The sequence below is a fragment of the Mirounga angustirostris genome, unplaced genomic scaffold, assembly GCF_029215605.1.
Source record: "Mirounga angustirostris isolate CCGP_5_RB_7025 unplaced genomic scaffold, mMirAng1.0.hap1 SCAF_1, whole genome shotgun sequence".
NCBI classification, from domain to species: domain Eukaryota; kingdom Metazoa; phylum Chordata; class Mammalia; order Carnivora; family Phocidae; genus Mirounga; species Mirounga angustirostris.
The window spans coordinates 81221488-81238625 of record NW_026991709.1 but is presented as its reverse complement, the minus strand read 5'-3'; the positions used below and the strand labels follow the sequence as shown (position 1 = coordinate 81238625).

The 17138-nt window shown below is 58.6% G+C and overlaps 2 protein-coding genes across 8 annotated transcripts; one reads left to right on the top strand and one right to left on the bottom strand.

The window, feature by feature from the left end:
* Positions 1-347: 347 nt before the first annotated feature.
* THPO (thrombopoietin) lies at positions 348-6581 on the bottom strand. The gene is given in 9 exon segments (XM_045863674.3): positions 348-693; positions 695-1222; positions 1465-1632; positions 3141-3227; positions 3516-3643; positions 3883-4040; positions 5333-5544; positions 5547-5588; positions 5591-6581. Coding segments are annotated over 9 exon segments (1506 nt in total). The 5' UTR covers positions 5639-6581; the 3' UTR covers positions 348-558.
* Positions 6582-6677: 96 nt separating this feature from the next.
* Positions 6678-16468, top strand: CHRD (chordin). 7 transcript variants are annotated; one of them, XM_054504295.2, is made up of 23 exons: positions 6678-7723; positions 7978-8081; positions 8593-8722; positions 8870-8998; positions 9089-9188; positions 9300-9387; positions 9750-9891; positions 10010-10150; positions 10234-10316; positions 10393-10540; positions 10690-10796; positions 10901-11020; positions 11630-11786; positions 12128-12348; positions 12810-12923; positions 13239-13511; positions 13605-13698; positions 13815-13871; positions 14156-14259; positions 14714-14816; positions 15355-15509; positions 15680-15779; positions 16012-16468. In XM_054504295.2, exons 1-23 carry the CDS (start codon positions 7003-7005, stop codon positions 16062-16064), a joined length of 3444 nt encoding a protein of 1147 aa, XP_054360270.2. In that variant the 5' UTR covers positions 6678-7002; the 3' UTR covers positions 16065-16468. The 7 variants fall into 7 exon arrangements, 2 of the variants coding, with proteins under 2 accessions (XP_054360270.2, XP_045759182.2); XM_045903226.3 differs by having other exon boundaries at positions 16009-16468; XR_010409303.1 differs by lacking the exon at positions 15355-15509.
* The last annotated feature ends 670 nt before the right edge of the window (positions 16469-17138 follow it).

Below are 17138 nucleotides of genomic sequence, written 5' to 3'. Positions count from 1 at the left end.
TTATTTATTCTTTATTTATATAGGCCCAGTTTTGTTGATTGTGTAAAGACAGCCCTTCTAAGAGACTACTTCTCATTCATTTTTCAAGAGTAAGGATCTCCTTAGAAAAGGAGATCAGAGTCCCACTGAGAATGATAGTGAAGGGGATAAAGAGACTAACCTTAGTTCTGAGTAGAAAACCAAAGCTTTTTCCCCCTGTTTTCTAACATAAGGTCAGTCTCTACCCCGTTCAGAAGTCAGGCTGGTCCAGCCTTTTCCAGAATTGTATGCAAAACAGCACGTAGAGAATTAGTAAGTTGTAAATTTGTGCAGAAAACAGACCAAAGATAACTAGCTGCTCTGGTGAATATTATTGATAGTTTAAAAAAATAGCTTCTGAAGTTTTACAATATACAGTGAAAAATGATCCCCTTTTCTGTCCCGTGTATCCCCCTTTAGCAGGGCTTTGGGTTTCAGGTGAAAGCAGGAAATCTGGTATAACTTGACTCCCAGGGCCTCCCCTCCTGGAAAGGGAACTTTACATGGAGACAGTGCTGATGCTGGCAGGGCTGGAGTACCTTACTCCTCCTGAGACAGATTCTGGAAGTGAGGGTAGGCTGCAATTAGAAGAGGACTGGTCGAGTTGGCTGTGACAGTGGGGTCAGGAGATGGAGGTTGGAGCTGGCCCCGGGGGGTTGGGCGAGGTGGGTGAAGGAGAGAAGAGTGTGTATTGCCCAGTAGGAGGATGGGTTGGGGAAGGAGAATATCCAGGCCAGAGGTCGGTGGGCAGGGAGTCCGTGTCTGAAGTTCCCGGAGGGATGTCTGGGGCTCCTAAGGCCATGGGTGAGCGTCCAGGAAAGAGTCCATGAGTTCCAATCAAGGGCCCGTGTGTCCTGTTCAGGTGTCCAGGCATTTGGTCTAGGGACCTGGAGGTTTGGTTCAGCAGACCAGGAATCTTGGCTCTGAATCCCTGCAGCCTCTTCAGAAGTCCAGAGCCAGTAGTTCTGGCTGAGACGCTGGAGTTTGTCTCCAACAATCCAGAAGTCCTGTTTGGGAGCTTGTGCAGTGTGAGCAATAGAGAGGTATTGCTTGGGACAGCTGTCGTGGGTAGGGCCTGCTTGACACACAGGGTGGGCCCTACTACAAGCAGCAGGAAGCGCACCTTTCCTCGGAGCAGTTGTTGGAAGGTCAGGAATATGGCCCTGGGATCCTTGTGAGTTGTGGTCCTGCCCTGTGGAGGAAGCTGAGGGCAGAGGATGGGCCTGAGGCCAGAGACCTGGGCCGGATATCATGCCGTCCCTCGTCTCCAGGGAAAGATAAGGTGCCAGCACCCAGACTTTATGGCTGGGAGGGAGCACTCTTTAGTTGGTCAGCTGTGCTACCCTCAGGATTCCCAGAATTCGTCTTTCTTCCCTCAGGTCTTCTAAAGGGACTGAGTCAGCAAAGGAGAGTTTCTGTCGTCCCCTTGACTCAGGACTTACTTACCTGGGTTCCAAGGAGGCCCTGCAGGGCCCCAAGGAGGAGACGGACCTGTCCGGAAAGCTGTCCCAGGAGGGATGAGAGGCAGGTGGGTCCCAGTTGTCTCCGTGCTGCCATTACTGCCTCCAGCAGAAGGGCCGCGGCTCCCAGAATGTCCTGTGCCTTGGTCTTCTCCTGCAAGAGAGATGGAAGGGAGAAGCGGCCTACTTCAAAGGGCATGCTAATAGCGGGTGGGGACCCCTAGGAGTAGCCAGCGGAATGAATCATAGGAGCTGAGAATTGGACAGGACCAAGGTCCCACCCAGCCCAGGAATTCCTTCACAGTCTCCCGGCAATTGGTCATCAGCCTCTGCTTGAATAACTCCAGTGTCCGGTAACCCAGCCTGGTCTTACACTTAATTTCAGTCAGAAAAGTTCTTTTTCCCCCTTACTCTACGTTGGAATCTGTGCTATTATAGTTTTTAACCTCTCGGTTCTAGTGCTGCCAATCTACTTTTTCTGCTACAAAATCCTAGAATCATGATTTTTTAAAAACTTAACGGAGAGATGAGACCATCACAAAGATCATAAAGATGAAGGAAAGGGCCTTACAGTGATCAATGGCAGAGCTGGAACTGCAAGGGATCCCTAGGAATTGCCCTTCGTCCCTGGCCCAGTTCCCCCCACCCAAGACCTGAGGGAAGAAAGGGGATTCTAGGGATCTGGAGGGTAGAAGAGCTGACCTTGCAAGGAGTGCTCCCTCCCCGGAGGTTTCCTGAGCCTCAGACTAAAGCACATCCAACTATACCACAAGACTTAACAACTTTTCTCCAAGCTCATCAGACAGGCTTTTTTCTTTTTTCTTTTTTTTTAAGCCATTCCTCACAGAATGTGTTTTCTAACCTCTCACTGTTCAGGTTGCTTCCTCCTTCTGGACACATGCTAGTTTAATATGGTCCCTCTGAGTAAATTAGCATGTGTCTAGAGGAGGGTATCCAGTACTCAACTCAGTACTGTTAAGTGCAGGCCACTTAAAGGTTTTTAGGAATATTTCCACAAGGTGGATGCTAAACATCTAAAGCCACCTAGAATCACTAGCTTTTAAAATAGCTGCTTTAATAGTGTTACCTGCTAAGTCTGAGGTCAACTCAATCCTCCCAGATCTTGTTCATAGTAAGTTCTAGGGCCAGAAGTTTATATAAGGGGAAGTGGGGGCATTATGGCCTGAAAGCTGGAATAGGACTTTACTTGATTACTTTGAGTAAATGTAGAATTTTTTGTATATCTCTGTTAAATTTTACCTTGTTTTTGATCTATCCTTTCAGCAATGTGAATCTTGATTCTATCTTTTGCTATTTTACCTCTGCTTCCCAGTTTTGTGTCATCTGGGGATGACAGATCAGTCTTACTTCTTCATGCCAGCTTAAGAAGTTTGCATAGGAATAGGTCAAAGGCATGGCTGTGAGAGACTTCTATCCAGCTTTTCTGGGTGTTCAGCTTTGAATCTATTTTCACATACTGGGACTGCAAGCCATCTTGTCCAGAGGATATCATCATAGAGGAATGTAGATTAGGTTAAGGTGGCCAAGCCCAAGGTGAGATATTTTTAGGAAGCTCAGGAATTTTGAAGAATCCATGGAAAGCAGTAGAAAACTGATGAAGACAGGAATTAGGGAAACCAAAGGAAGGGATGGCTTTCTTACCTTCTGGGTTTTCCATTCTCCCAAGCTGAAGTCCACAGCAGGCAGCAGGACAGGTGTGGACAAAGGGTTAACGTCTGGACACTGGTTCTAGTGAAAAAGATTGGTGGTGGGGTGGGGTGGAGAAGGGAGCTCAAATAAAGGAGGGGGGGTGGTGACCCAGTGACCAGGAGTAATATATGTCCAGACTAGAGCTTTTAAAAGTGGACTAGATTGCAAATCATCATCCTCATCAAGGAGTGGTGATGGGGAGGTGGCGGTCTTACCAAGGACAATATAGGAAGAACAGTGATCGGGTCCGGGGGTGAGAGGGAATGATGGGAGGAGGGGTATCTGACGAGTTAATGGATAGAGGGGAGAGTGCTGGGAGATCCTCACCAGTCTGCTGTGAAGGACATGGGAGTCTCGAAGCAGTTTATTTAGGAGACGGGGGTCACAGGCGGGAGGAGCCGGGAGGCACAGATCCAGTCTTGCAGTTAGGAGAAGCATGACCACGAGGAGCAGTTCTTAGATGAGGAGAAGTGAGGTTGACAGGGTGGATAAGGAAGAAATCATTGTCAGGTGGTAGTCCAGGAATTCCCAGTTAGGACCCAGACCTGAAATCCAGGGAATTTACCTTTCAGAGGCCTCAATCCTGGGAGATTGGGTTCCCTCCGCCCTCTACCCTGGAGGCAGCACATCTCCTTTCTCTTTCCTCTTTAACCCCGCTGTGATTTGGCCCTGGGTCCCGCAGGTGTGTTCTTACCAGTCGGCTCCATTCTGGCCAGGCTGTCTGGTAGGAGCGGCTCCCTGGATGGGGCCTCTCCCCTGACTCCTTCCTGGGGCCATGGAGGCGGCTTGGGCTCCGGCACTTCTTGCACGGTGGGGCACAGGTGGGCTGAGGAAGAGGGTCTGGAATCTATCCTGCAAGTGACAGGAATAGCTGCTGGGAGGGCATGAGATGCTGACCAGCCCGGAACTGCTAGCGCTCTGACCGCTCCCAGGTCTCCTTGTGACTGCGGCATGTGGTGTCTCCTCTCTGTCAGGGTTCCTCAGTGAGTCTGACGTGGGGCTGGTGCCCCTGCCCCTGCCGAGAGCAGCAGGATGGAATACGCAAGCGCGCGCGTACACACACACACACACACACACACAACCTCAACTGGCCTCAAATTCTCAGCAACCTCGGTTTGGTTAGAGAAAATCTGGGATGGGGAGAGGGAATAGGAGTATTGTGGCGTAAGCCTGGGAGAAGAGGTTGGAAAGCGGGATATAAGGTGAGGGTGAGGAGCTAGCAAACATGTGCAATGTGTTGAGGGGTAGCTGGGGGAGTGGGGCAGAGGAGGGGACTTGGGGAAAACAAAACTGTACGACTAGGGCTTGGTGATTACAAGATTATGAGAAGGTGGTATGGGAGCAATTAACCGCTCATTCTCTCTCCATTTACCCCCACCCATAAGCCTCTTGGAGTTTTTCTTTGCACTCCCAGTTCTAACATACTGGGTTATCTGAGGCAGAGAGAGGGGCTAACAGTCCTGGGACTTCCCACCGGAGGCAATTTGCCCAGCAATCGGTACGTGCTGAGTGAGGCACCCACCTCACGTGGTTACCTCGCGTTGGACACCCACCGTATCCATCTCCTAGCCCACATCTTCCTCCCTGCCCCCTCGGCAGACCCCTTCCAGTTCCTTCACAGGACCCCCCACATGGCCTCCTCCTTCTTTGACAAGTTGTGCAAAGAGGCCTGCACCTGATTCAATATTGGGATTTCCTGTAGGTCTGTCAACATGCATGCGCCCTCCTCCCACAACCCTCTCCTTGGGCCCAGCTTCCCCAGTCCCAGGATTCAGAACCATAAGCGAACTAAGAACTACTGGGTAAGAATGGGGATTGGGCCTGTGTCCGGCTTGATGCTATATGCCCTAAGCCCTAAATGCACCACCTTTCTTATTTTCTCCCGGGGCACACGTCTGCTTTCCTTAGGGCCAGCTGGGACAGGGCTATATTCCTCCAAGTCTGATCAGTCCCTCAGAACCCAGCACCCCACCCCCTACCCCTGCTCTGTCCTGCTCCTCCCATTCTGGGAAGGCTACACGCTTCTCGACAAAGGTCAGTGCCTGTAGGTTCCAGTTTGCCTGCCCCTCCCCCAGCTGTGAGCCCAATTCCTCTTTCCTACCCTTCCTAGCCTCACTTAACTCCAAACCCTGCTTGCCACTCACCGGGTAGAGAAGGGCTCCAGGACCCAGGTGCACAGCAGGCAGCACTCTGGGGAGCCGATGGGTAGGGAGACACGTAGTGCTGGGGCACAGCCCCTCCACAGCAGTAGGGTCACAGGCCTGCCCAGGACAATTCTGCCCAATCAGAGAGCAGGGAGCCACCAGATACTGGTGAAGGCCCCCGGAAGTGACGCCTTCTCCTCCCACCTGCACTGAACATGGAGCCCCTGCCTGGACCATGGTCCACTAGCAGAGCCCAGCTCCTCCACCCACACACACCACAGGGAGGATTTCAACAGGGGGATCCATCTTTTTCTAGGAGATGGGAAACCTGGGACCTGGCTGGGGGGAGGAGATGGGCTTTTTTCCCCAGGAGAAATCTGGCAGGATCTTTTTGTTCCTGCGGAAGAGGCACAGAGATCTGGTTCTGGTTTTGGATTGGTGGGTTGTTCAGTTCCTGACTGGCCAAATTTCTTTTCCCTGGACAACACACCTGCTGCTGAGACCCACTAGGGCTCTTGCTTTCCTGCCTTTCTCTCCTATAATCCTGTGCGGGTCGTGTCTTATTCCCCCTTGCCCAGTGGGAATGTGGGTATTGCCTGTATTAGGGAATGAGCCCGTCATTGGTCAGTGTTATAGGAAAAGGGTTTGGACCATTTGAGAGGACTGCAAGGTGAGGGGTGTGTGTAGGGTGGTTAGGCTGGGCTCAGGTGCCCCTCTGGCGGGGGGCCCGGTGACTCAGACAGCTAAGGCCACTTACCTCTGTGCCCAAGCTCTCCTGAGCTTGCCCTGTCTTTCTCCCCGTTCCATCTCCTACCACTCCATATGTGACAAGAGGAATAACCAGGCCCATGTGTCCCTGTCTTAGGAAAGACAGCTGCTGAACCTCCCCCGCAAATACCTCCTGCTGGCCCCCCTCTTCCTTTGGCCCTGGTTCTAGTTCCTTTGCTTTTCCCTCAATCCCAGTCTCCTCGCAGTCTCTGTCCTCAGGGGCCTCCTGGCCTGACCTTGTTCCCATCACCCCCCACCCCAGTTCTTCCCCTCCTGCTCTTCCTCCCAAGGATGGGGCTGTCAGCTAAGGAGTATGGCCTAGATCCCGGAATTCTCCAGTTCAGCCAGATGAGATGCCTCCCAAGATTAGGAAGGAGGGTGCTGGGATGGTTGGGAGGATGGTGGGTGAATGGGTGTGGGAGGGGACAGGGAGGCAGTCATGATCAGGAAACCAAGACAAAGGAGGTTGGGGGTGGGGTGGAGAGGCAGAGGGTCCCCTGGGTGAAGGGAAGAGGGTGAGAGAGGATGTCAGGCTGGGGACAGTGATGGTTGGATGGGCCTGCGGGACAGGTTACGGTAGGGAGGGAAACACTGTCACAGACAGAAAGGGGACCCTCTTTCTGGCTAAGTCCCTCTCCTGGGGAACAGTAGAGTGAGGGAAGACCTCTGGGAAGAGATAGGGCCACAGGCCAGGCAGTGAGTGTGGGTGGTGTGGGGTTTGAGACGTGCTGTGGGCCCACAGTAGGGGAGATCAGTTGACGGGCCTTTCCTGCACGTTGTCATCCTTAAAAGACAAGTCTTCATCTTTCCGGCAGGAACCGAGTACTAGCCCAGTGGCCGGCCCAGGCCTCAGGCCCAGCCTCTGCCCCTCCCTGGCCTGGGGCTCCCGTCTTGGGCCGGACATGCACCTCCTGGTGCAGCCGCCCTGTGGCCGCCAGCAGCGGGGGGCTCCAGACCCGCCTCTTCTCCCCTCTTCGCGCCCCCTGGTCCCTCCCCTCCCCCTACCCCCTCCGCTCCCCCTTCCCCTCCAGCCCCTCCCTCCTCCCCTGCCCGGTCCCAGCCCCTCCCTCCCCTCCCCCACTCGCGATCCGGGCCGCTGCTGCTGGGCCGGACCCCCCGGGCTCAGCCCGGCCCCTCGCCGAGCCGCCGCCGCCGCCCCGTTTGCTGAGGAGGAGGCCCCCCGGCCGGGGCGCCGGGCGCGGGGCATAAAACGGGCCGGAGCCGGCGCCCGGGGCACTAGAGCCGCGTACGGCCCGGGTCAGCGCCCGCCCGCCCGCGCTCCTCCCGGCCGCTCCTCCCGCCCCGCCCGGCCCGGCGCCGACTCCCGCCGCCCGACGAGCCCCTCGCCGCACTGCCCGGGCCCTGGCCCCGGCCCCCTCCCGCCGTACCGCCCCCGGCCCGGCCCTCCTCCCACCTCCCTCCTCCCTCTCCTGCTCCCTCCTCCCTCCCGCCTCCCCAGCTGTCCCGTTCGCGTCATGCCGAGCCTCCCGGCCCCGCCGGCCCCGCTGCTGCTTCTCGGGCTGCTGCTGCTCGGCTGCCCGCCGGCCCACGGCGCCGGCCCCGAGCCCCCCGCGCTGCCCATCCGGCCCGAGAAGGAGCCGCTGCCCATTCGGGGAGCGGCAGGTAGGTGGGCGGCCCGGGGGACGCGCAGGCAGAGTCCGGCTCGGGGCAAGTCTGCGCCCGCCCGGAGGGGGCGCCGGGCGCAGGTGGCTCAGCGCGGCGGGCGGCCAGGAGGGGTGGGCGGGGGTCGCGAGGCGCGTCGCGCGGGGGGCCGGGGTGGGGGGGCGCGGGGAACACCCAGGGCCCGGCCGGCAGCGCCCAGGGCGGGCGCACCGCAGGAACGGGACAGCGGCCGCCAGCCAAGCCCGTCCCCGCAGGCTGCTCCTTCGGCGGGAAGGTCTATGCCTTGGACGAGACGTGGCACCCGGACCTGGGGGAGCCCTTCGGGGTGATGCGCTGCGTGCTGTGCGCCTGCGAGGCGGTGAGTGAACCCAACTGCCGTGGCCGGGGCCCTTGCGGGTGGGGGGGCGCTCGGGTCCCCGGCATGTCGGAGTGGATTCGGAGCTGCTGAGCCGAAAGAAGCGAGTCTGCAGGTATTGGGAGATATGTATGTATTTGTTCCTGGCGGAGAAAGTGGAGAGGAAGCGCCCCATTCAAGTCTCAGGTGTTGACTGTTATTGACCACCCACTATGTGTCAGGCTCTTTGCCAACGGTTTCATCGGTCTCTCACCTCCTAGAATAATCCTGCTAGATACACACTATTACTTCCCCCATTTCCCAGATAGGGACCCCAAGGCCCAGAGACGTTAAGTAGTTTGTCTAGGGTCAAGCAGCTTGTTAAGAAACAGAGTGGTCTGACTCCATGGGATGACCTTGCTCTGGTCCCATGACTCTCTCCTGGTGGCCGGGGGTGGGGGGGGTGGGGTGGGGGGGGTGTCCCACCAGTTGGTGTCTGGCACTCACTTGGTTTTCCCGTCTTCCCCGCAAGCAGCCTCAGTGGGGTCGCCGCGCCAGGGGCCCGGGCAGGGTCAGCTGCAAGCACATCCAACCCGAGTGCCCAGCCCTGGCGTGCGTGCAGCCGCGGCTGCTGCCGGGACACTGCTGCCAGAGCTGCCCCCAGGGTAAGGCCGGCGCCGCGGTGAGGGGAGGGAGGCCGGGCAGTGACGCTTGGTCCTGAGCCCCGCGGCTGGCGTGGACGGAGCAGACGGAGCGGCCAGCCGGCCCCCGTCGTGCCCAGCTGAAGCCCGGGTTTCCCACTCCCGGCTTAGAGCGCGGCGCTCCCGAGAGGCCGCCAACGGGCCTGGCCTTCGAGTACCCGCGGGACCCAGAGCACCGCAGTTACAGCGACCGCGGGGAGCCAGGCTCTGAGGATCGGGCGCGAGGGGACGGCCACACGGGTAGGTATGGGCCAGGCAGGAGCTGGGGCTGTGGTTGGGGCCGGGCTGCCGTAGCGGGCGCTGACACCCCGGCACATCTTTTCCTCGCAGACTTCGTGGCGCTGCTGACAGGGCCGAGGTCGCAGGCCGTGGCTCGGGCCCGAGTGTCTCTGCTGCGCTCTAGCTTGCGTTTCTCCATCTCCTACAGGCAGTGAGAAAAGGGGAAGGTGGGAGGAGGGGTCAGCTGGGGACTGGGGAAGGAGAGTTGGGAGAGGCTGGAGGAGCTGCTCCTGGCGGAGGCTCAGCTCACCCTCATTCCCAGGCTGGACCGCCCCACTCGAATCCGCTTCTCCGACTCGGCTGGCAGCGTCCTGTTTGAGCACCCTGCAGCCCCCACGCGAGATGGCCTGGTGAGATGATGCCATTTACGAGTGCTTACCCAGTCTGGGCCCTGTACCGCCAGCGGGCTCTGCATTGCCTCCGTGGGTCCTCACCACAGCCCAATGAGAGGAAGGCACTGACATTGTGATGCCCATTTTACAGATGAGGGAACTGAGGCTCAGTAGCAGAATGTGATTTGCTCAAGGTCACACAGCTAGTAAGTGGTTGAGCCAGGATTTGGACCCCGGCATCTGGCTCCAAGGCCCCCTTCCTAAGCTTCCTAGGAGGGCTTGGGGCTCCTTCCCGTATTCCTTCCTCACCATAGCTGGGCCTCGCAGCGGGCCTGTGTTGCATACTGTCTGAGTAGGGCCTTCTTGTCTCTCTGCTCCAGGTCTGTGGGGTGTGGCGGGCAGTGCCTCGGTTGTCTCTGCGGCTCCTTAGGGCAGAACAGCTGCAGGTGGCACTTGTGACAGCCACTCACCCTTCAGGGGAGGTCTGGGGGCCTCTCATCCGACACCGGGCCCTGGCTGCAGGTGAGGGGAGCAAATGGCCCCTGGACGTGAAGTTCTGAGGCTTCTGTGTCCCCAGGAACAGAGTGGGCTGAGGAGGGGACTTCCTGATGGGCTCTCATGGTCCTTCCTCCTCCCCCAGAGACCTTCAGTGCCATCCTGACCCTAGAAGGCCCCCCACAGCCTGGCATAGGGGGCATCGCCCTACTCACTCTCAGCGACACAGAGGACTCCTTGCATTTCTTGCTGCTCTTCCGTGGACTGCTGGAATCCAGGAGTGGGGGTAAGTGGGATGGGGCAGGCCACGTGAGGAGGGTAGGGAGAGCACCGATCCCTCAGAGGCATCCACACGTGTGACCATTGCAGGACCAGCCCAGGTTTCCTTGCGGCTCCAGATTCTACACCAGGGGCAGCTACTTCGAGAGCTCCAGGCCAATGCCTCAGTCCAGGTGAGCGAGGCTCTGGCTCTTGCTGCCCCCTGCCCTGGCCTTCTGCTGCACCCGCTATACCTTGCTCTGTCCCCAGGAGCCAGGCTTTGCCGAGGTGCTGCCCAACCTGACGGCCCAGGAGATGGACTGGCTGGTGCTGGGGGAGCTACAGATGGCCCTGGAGAGGGCAGGTGGGCCAGCGCCACGCATCAGCGGACACATCGCTGCCAGGCAGAGCTGCGATGGTGAGGCAGGGTGGGGCTGGCGCCCCGGGCACATAACACTGAGAGGCACAGACACACGGCGAGGGTGGGTATGGGCGGAGTCGTGGGGGCTGGGGAGGGATGAGCAGCCATGGGGCAAGCCTGCCTCCACCTTTCTTGTCCCCCTGCAGTCCTGCAAAGTGTCCTTTGCGGGGCCGATGCCCTGATCCCTGTTCAGACGGGTGCAGCTGGCTCAGCCAGCCTTACGCTGCTAGGAAATGGCTCCCTGATCTACCAGGTGAGAGTCAGGAGCTGCACGGGGAGAGGGGCTTTGGCCTGCACGGTTCGGGCCTCCGGCCTTCTCAGCCACTCCAATTTGTCCTCCCCCACCCTGTCTCCCAGGTGCAAGTGGTGGGTACAGGCAGTGAGGTGGTGGCCATGACGCTGGAGACCAAGCCTCAGCGGAGAAACCAGCGAACTGTCCTGTGCCACATGGCCGGCCTCCAGCCGGGAGGGCACACAGTGAGTGCTGTCGGCAGAGCCGGGCCACAGGGCCCGTGCCCAGGGGCGTGGACGGCCGGGTTGGATGAGCAGGGAGGTTCGGGGTCATTCACTCACTAACAGGTTCTCTCACTGACACGCTGATTCCCTGGACACATTTTTAGGGAGCCTCAGGCTAGGGACTGGAATACGAAGAAAATCAGATGTACCCCCATCCTCAGCAATGTCACATCAAATGGGAGGAGGAGTTGGACAGGGAGACCATGTAATTAAAAATGTGGTAACAACGAGTGCCGCTTACTGAGCCTTTCTCTGGGCCGCATACTGCACCGATTGCCTTTCTTACATTATTTTTGGCCCTCATGGTTCCCATTTTCTAGACGGTGAAGTGAAGGATCCGAGAGGTTAAATAACTCCTCAAGACTGTTAACATAGGTAGGAAGTGGCAGAGGAGGGACTTGAACCTGGGCTTGCGAGGTGCTATCCAGTTATGCGTGTGTGTGTTGGGTGTAACGGGGGCACAAAACACAGAAAGGCATCCAGAATCTTGGGCTTGTGTGAAAGCTGAGGAGGGGTTCATCTGGAATCTGGCAGGCTGCAGCTGGGGCTTATCCTTCCCTGACCCCCCAGGCTGTGGGGATCTGCCCTGGATTGGGTGCCCGAGGGGCTCATATGCTGCTGCAGAATGAGCTGTTCCTGAACGTGGGCACCAAGGACTTCCCAGATGGAGAACTGCGGGGGCACGTGGCTGCCCTGCCCTATAGCGGACACAGCGCCCGCCATGAGAGTGAGTGCCCCAGGGCCTCTCCCACCCTCTGATGTCCTCGAGTCGGGGACTCAGGTGCCGGGTGCCAGAGCTTGGTGGATCTTTCTATGTGCCTGAGCCCCAGGTTGGCATCTGGAGAAGGTGGGGCTGTAGAGGGTGGCCCTGCTGGGAGACCCTCTCCGTGGCCGTGGTGCAGGGGTCTAAAACTTGCTGCCCCCCAGCCCTGTGCCTGTGGACAGTGTCTGCCCATGTGTGGAATGCGTGTCGGGGGAAGACGGGGGAGATGGGGGAATACTGGGAAGAAGGGAGTAGCTGCTCTAGGCCACCTCCTCATCTGTCCCCTCTCCTCTGTCTGGATCCAGCACTGCCCGTGCCCCTGGCAGGAGCCCTGGTGTTACCCCCTGTGCAGAGCCAGGCAGCAGGACATGCCTGGCTCTCCCTGGATACCCACTGTCACCTGCACTATGAAGTGCTGCTGGCTGGGCTTGGTGGCTCAGAACAGGGCACTGTCACGGCCTACCTCCTTGGGCCTCCTGGGATGCCAGGGCCCCGGCGACTGCTGAAGGGATTCTATGGCCCAGAGGTGAGGACGTGATGGTGAAGGCAGCTTGGAAAAGATCTGCTTTTTTAAGCATGGAGGGTTGTGCTGGCCTGTGGTGGGGGAGGTCGAGAGCAGGTAGCCTGGCGTGGCAGAGCTGACCTGCGCTCGGGAGTCAGACAGCCCTGGCTATGAATCTGACTCAGCCTTTTAGTGTCCATTCTCCTTCCTGCATCCTTCTCTGGCCGGATCTCTTAGATAGTATGTAACGCCCGGGACCTCCAGAGGAGCAGGTGGGATGGAGCAAGCCCCCTCCAATGGGGTGGGCTGCCAGGGACTTGGAGTCAGAGAGACCTGGCTTCTGAGCTTCACACCACCACTAATGGGCTTCAATTTCCCGAAGACCTTATTTCACCTCCCGTGCCTCAGTTTCTCATCTGCGAATCGAGCACGGTAGGCACAGCCCTAGAGCGCCTTGTTGCCATCCCTTATCCTGTCTCTCACAGGCCCAGGGCGTGGTGAAGGACCTGGAACCTGAGCTGCTGGGGCATCTGGCGCAGGGCACCGCCTCCCTGCTGATCACCACCAAGGGAAGCCCCCAAGGGGAGCTCCGGGGGCAGGTAGGTGGGCAGTGTGGGCCGCTGGGGATGGTTCAGAGTTGGGCTGGCATGGTGTGCTCTTGCCTGAGTCACTGCGCTCTCTGAGCCCTGGTGGTGGTGGTATCACCTGGCTGGTTGGGAGGATGAAGCCCAACAAGGTCCACGACCAGGCTCGCAGCAGACCACCCTGTCCCTGGTTGCTGGCTGATTGCTGGCCTACTAGCATCTTCCCGGGGCGCGGGGCTGCTCAGAGGTGGAGGTGTCTTGGGCTGGCGGCGGCTGGTGGAGACACGAGGGGGAGCCCCGGACGCTGCCTCAACCCGCCTCTCCTCCCAGGTGCACATCGCCAACCAATGCGAGGTGGGCGGCCTGCGGCTGGCGGCGGCGGGGGCTGAGGGAGCGTGGGCGCCCGGGGCTCCAGATGCAGCGGCCGCCGCCCTGCCTGCGCTGCCCGCTGTGCTCGGCCCGGACGCCCCTGCGCCAGCCAAACCCGGCGGCGCGGGGCGACCGCGAGACCCCAACACCTGCTACTTCGAGGGGCAGCAGCGCCCCCATGGGGCTCGCTGGGCGCCTAACTATGACCCGCTCTGCTCGCTGTGCACCTGCCAGGTAAGATGCCGCCGAAGGGCGCACTGAGGTCTGGGTTCTGGGGCAAGGGTCCCAGTCAAGACCCCACCCCCCACCCCCCACCTCTCTTTGCAGAGACGCACGGTGATCTGTGACCCCGTGGTGTGCCCGCCGCCCAGCTGTCCCAGCCCGGTGCAGGCACCGGACCAGTGCTGCCCCGTGTGCCCGGGTGAGTGTCCTGCCTGAGTGGAGGGGGTAGTGGAAGGGCCACCGTGGGGGATGAGGCCTCTGGGGGGGGGGAGGGCGTGGTCATCCCTTGCCTTCACTATTTCTCTGGCCCCACAGAGAAACAAGATGTCAGAGACCTGCCTGGGCTCTCACGGACCAGAGATCCTGGAGAGGGTGAGCTGGAAGTCTGCATGCAGGGGTGGGGAATCCAGCGGAGCTGTTGGGTGGGACCAGGAGGGGAACAAAAGGGTGAGAATATATATGGGGGGAGTAGAGGGAGGCTGAGGGGCACAGATTCCAAATGACATCTGACAGGCTTCATTAGAGTCATCGGTCCACAAACGGGCCCTGGGGTTAGACTAGTGTGGGGTTGGCCTGAGACTCCAGCCTTGATTGTGGGCCCAGCCAATGAGCTCAGTACTCATGGCAGCTGGGCACTGTCCCCCCCCCCCAACCAGGCTGCTATTTTGATGGTGACCGGAGCTGGCGGGCAGCGGGTACCCGGTGGCACCCCGTCGTGCCCCCATTTGGCTTAATTAAGTGTGCTGTCTGCACCTGCAAGGTATGGCCGCCCAACCCTCTCTGGTGCCATAACCCAGCAGGGTCTGCAGAGATGGGGAGGGGGCTGCCAGAAGAGGAAAGCCCAGCCTGTGTAAGGAAGGCTGAAGGATGAAAGCACTATGAAAAGTCCTTTGAGCATTGAGAGTCAGCTTCCTGCAGGAAAAGGGAAGGGCTGACGTGGGTGTGAATTCTGGCTCAGGCTGCTGACCCGCTCCGTATAGCCCTGGCAATTTCTGTACCTCCCTGAACTCCCGTTTCCACTCCTCTGAGCAGATAGGAGAGCAGCTGTGTTGCGGGGCTACCATGAACATTTGAGTTTGGGTATATAAAGCACCAGTCCAGGGCCTCTGAGTGAAGGGCCATGGCAGTATGACATTTGAGGGATGGAAAAGGAGAGGGAGGAAGCAGGAGGCTCCTTTTCCTTTCTGACACCCTCCCTCAATGGATCCCTACAGGGGGGCACTGGAGAGGTGCACTGTGAGAAGGTGCAGTGTCCTCGGCTAGCCTGCGCCCAGCCTGTCCGTGCCAACCCCACTGACTGCTGCAAACAGTGTCCAGGTGAGGGGGGTGGGCACAGAGGCTTCCTGGGGCGGATGAGGTGCTTCGCTGCCTTGTCCTAGGTGAGGGGATGCACAGTGAGGGAATGCATAGTGAAGGTGGATGGAAGGGACTTCTCAGCTAATTCAGCATTTACTGAGCACTGCTCTGTGCCTAGCCTGGAGGCAGGGCTCTAAATGCATTTGGAAAGAATGTGCATGGGTTTATTAGTGGGCTAAGATGGGCTCCAGTTCCTGCCCCATCCATCCATTCCCCCCTCTCTCCCTTCCTCCCTTCCTTCAAATCAACCTTCTAGCCATCTATTCGTCCATCCTTCCTCCCATCCTCCCATCCGTCCATCCATCCGTCCATCCATCCGTCCATCCATCCATCCATCCATCCATCCATCCATCCATCCATCCATCCTTTCATCCAAATTTGTCACCTACTAAGTGCCAGAAACTGCTAGGTGTTGGAGATTCAAAGACAAATAAAACCTGGGTGGCCCTCACAGAACTCACATCTGCTGAGCTCTCCCTCCCTCCCTCCCTTCCAACAGTGGGGTCAGGGGCCCACCCCCAGATGGGGGACCCCATGCAGGCCGATGGGCCCCGGGGCTGCCGTTTTGCAGGGCAGTGGTTCCCAGACAGCCAGAGCTGGCACCCCTCGGTGCCTCCCTTTGGGGAGATGAGCTGTATCACCTGCAGATGTGGGGTGAGTGGGGAGTGCGCTCTGTGTGAGGTGGGCATCGGGGGCCTGGCCTAGAGTGGGGAGACCTTTCCGGGGAGGGCAGGCTCCTGGGAGTGGGCTTCCCTGAAGAGGCTGAAGGCTGCTGTGTCCCTGTGCCTCTGGGTACCCTCCAAATCCGCTCTGTCCTGCACCAGGCAGGGGTGCCCCACTGTGAGCGGGATGACTGTTCGCTGCCACTGTCCTGCGGTCCAGGGAAGGAGAGTCGCTGCTGCCCCCACTGCGCACCCCGGCGGCGTAAGTGAGGGGGCTGTCCGTGGGGTGCCTGGGGAGGGGGGGCGGCACCTGCCACCTGTCAGGAGCCGCGCATCTTCTTCACTGGTGCCATTCCTTTCCACCACACAGCAGCCTTGTGGACTTGGTATTGCTTACTCTTTCTTTACAAGTGAGATTTCTGAAGCTCAGAGGAATTAGGCAGCTAGGCTAAGGTCACACAGCTCCAAAATTTACTCCCTTCTGTCTCCAGCAGCCCCAGAGGCCAGGACGGTTCCAGAGCTGGAGAAAGAAGCCGAAGGCTCCTAGGGAGCAGCCAGAAGGCCGCATGACCAAGAGGACGGGGCCTGGGCTGGGGGAAGGACTGGCGCCAAGGACCCTGCGTTCCCCTGTGGGAAACCCAGTGCCTTTGGCCCCTCTTTTCTGCCTCTTCTCCCTCCCCCCACTACCTCTGGGAACCACACCTCCACTAGGGGAAGGGGTAGCCAGGGCAGACCAAGGCCACGGCCACTCCGACTCCTGCCCTGTCACCCTCCAGCCACTGCCTTGGAAGCCCAACCCCTTTCTTTCTGTACATAATGTCACTGGCTTGTTGGGATTTTTAATTTATCCTCACTCAGCACCAAGGGTCCCCCCACTTCACTCCTGCTGCCCCTGAGCTGAGCAGAGTCATTATTGGAGATTTTTGTATTTATTAAAACTTTTTTTTTTTTCCAGTCTCAAGGCTAAAAGTTGTCTTTTTGTGTGTGATCAGGGACCTGAGTCGGCCCCAGTGGAGAAGGCCTGAGAGTTGGAGCCCTGGCTCCAGGGGCTTCCCTCTGAGCCTTGGGGAGCGGGAAGAGACCGGACAGGGAGAGGGGTGGCACTGTTTTTGGCTGGCCTGCCCGGATGTCACGGTGGGGCTTGGGACTGTCACTGACGTGGACCAGAGCCTCAAGAACTCAGGCAGCCCAACACAAGTGTGGTTTCCCCTGGCCTACCCGTGGCTGGCATTTTGCTGACCCCATGTTTGAAATAGCTCCAAAGAGAGTAACAAAAGTGCCACCAGCCTCGAATGTCTTTGTCTCAAGGGAGGCAACCACACCCCTGTTATTCTTTCCTGGAAATGAATTGTGTTCCAGATCAGTTCGGGGGCAAATCTGGATCAGAGTGGACTGGAATCGGCCCTGGCCCCGTTCTTGGCTGAGCTTATCTTGGAACCAAGTGATGTACAGAATAAGATAGGACCCTTGCCCCTGCCTCCCCCTTCCTGCCATCAGCGACTGGGCATGCCCACGGAGCTGGGGCTGGGGGACGCGAGGGAAAGAAGAGTGTCAGCATAGAGAGCTAGCAATGTATGTACCTGCAGATCTGTCTTCTGTATAAACAACGTGGGATAATGTG

Bases quoted from the DNA above. Each gene is read 5' to 3' on its own strand.
- CHRD (XM_045903226.3), top strand. From the start codon at position 7,003: ATGCACCTCCTGGTGCAGCCGCCCTGTGGCCGCCAGCAGCGGGGGGCT. The intron at 9,388-9,749 runs GTGAGATGATGC...TCTCTGCTCCAG, and splicing joins CCCCCACGCGAGATGGCCTG to GTCTGTGGGGTGTGGCGGGC. The intron at 10,317-10,392 runs GTGAGCGAGGCT...CTCTGTCCCCAG, and splicing joins AGGCCAATGCCTCAGTCCAG to GAGCCAGGCTTTGCCGAGGT.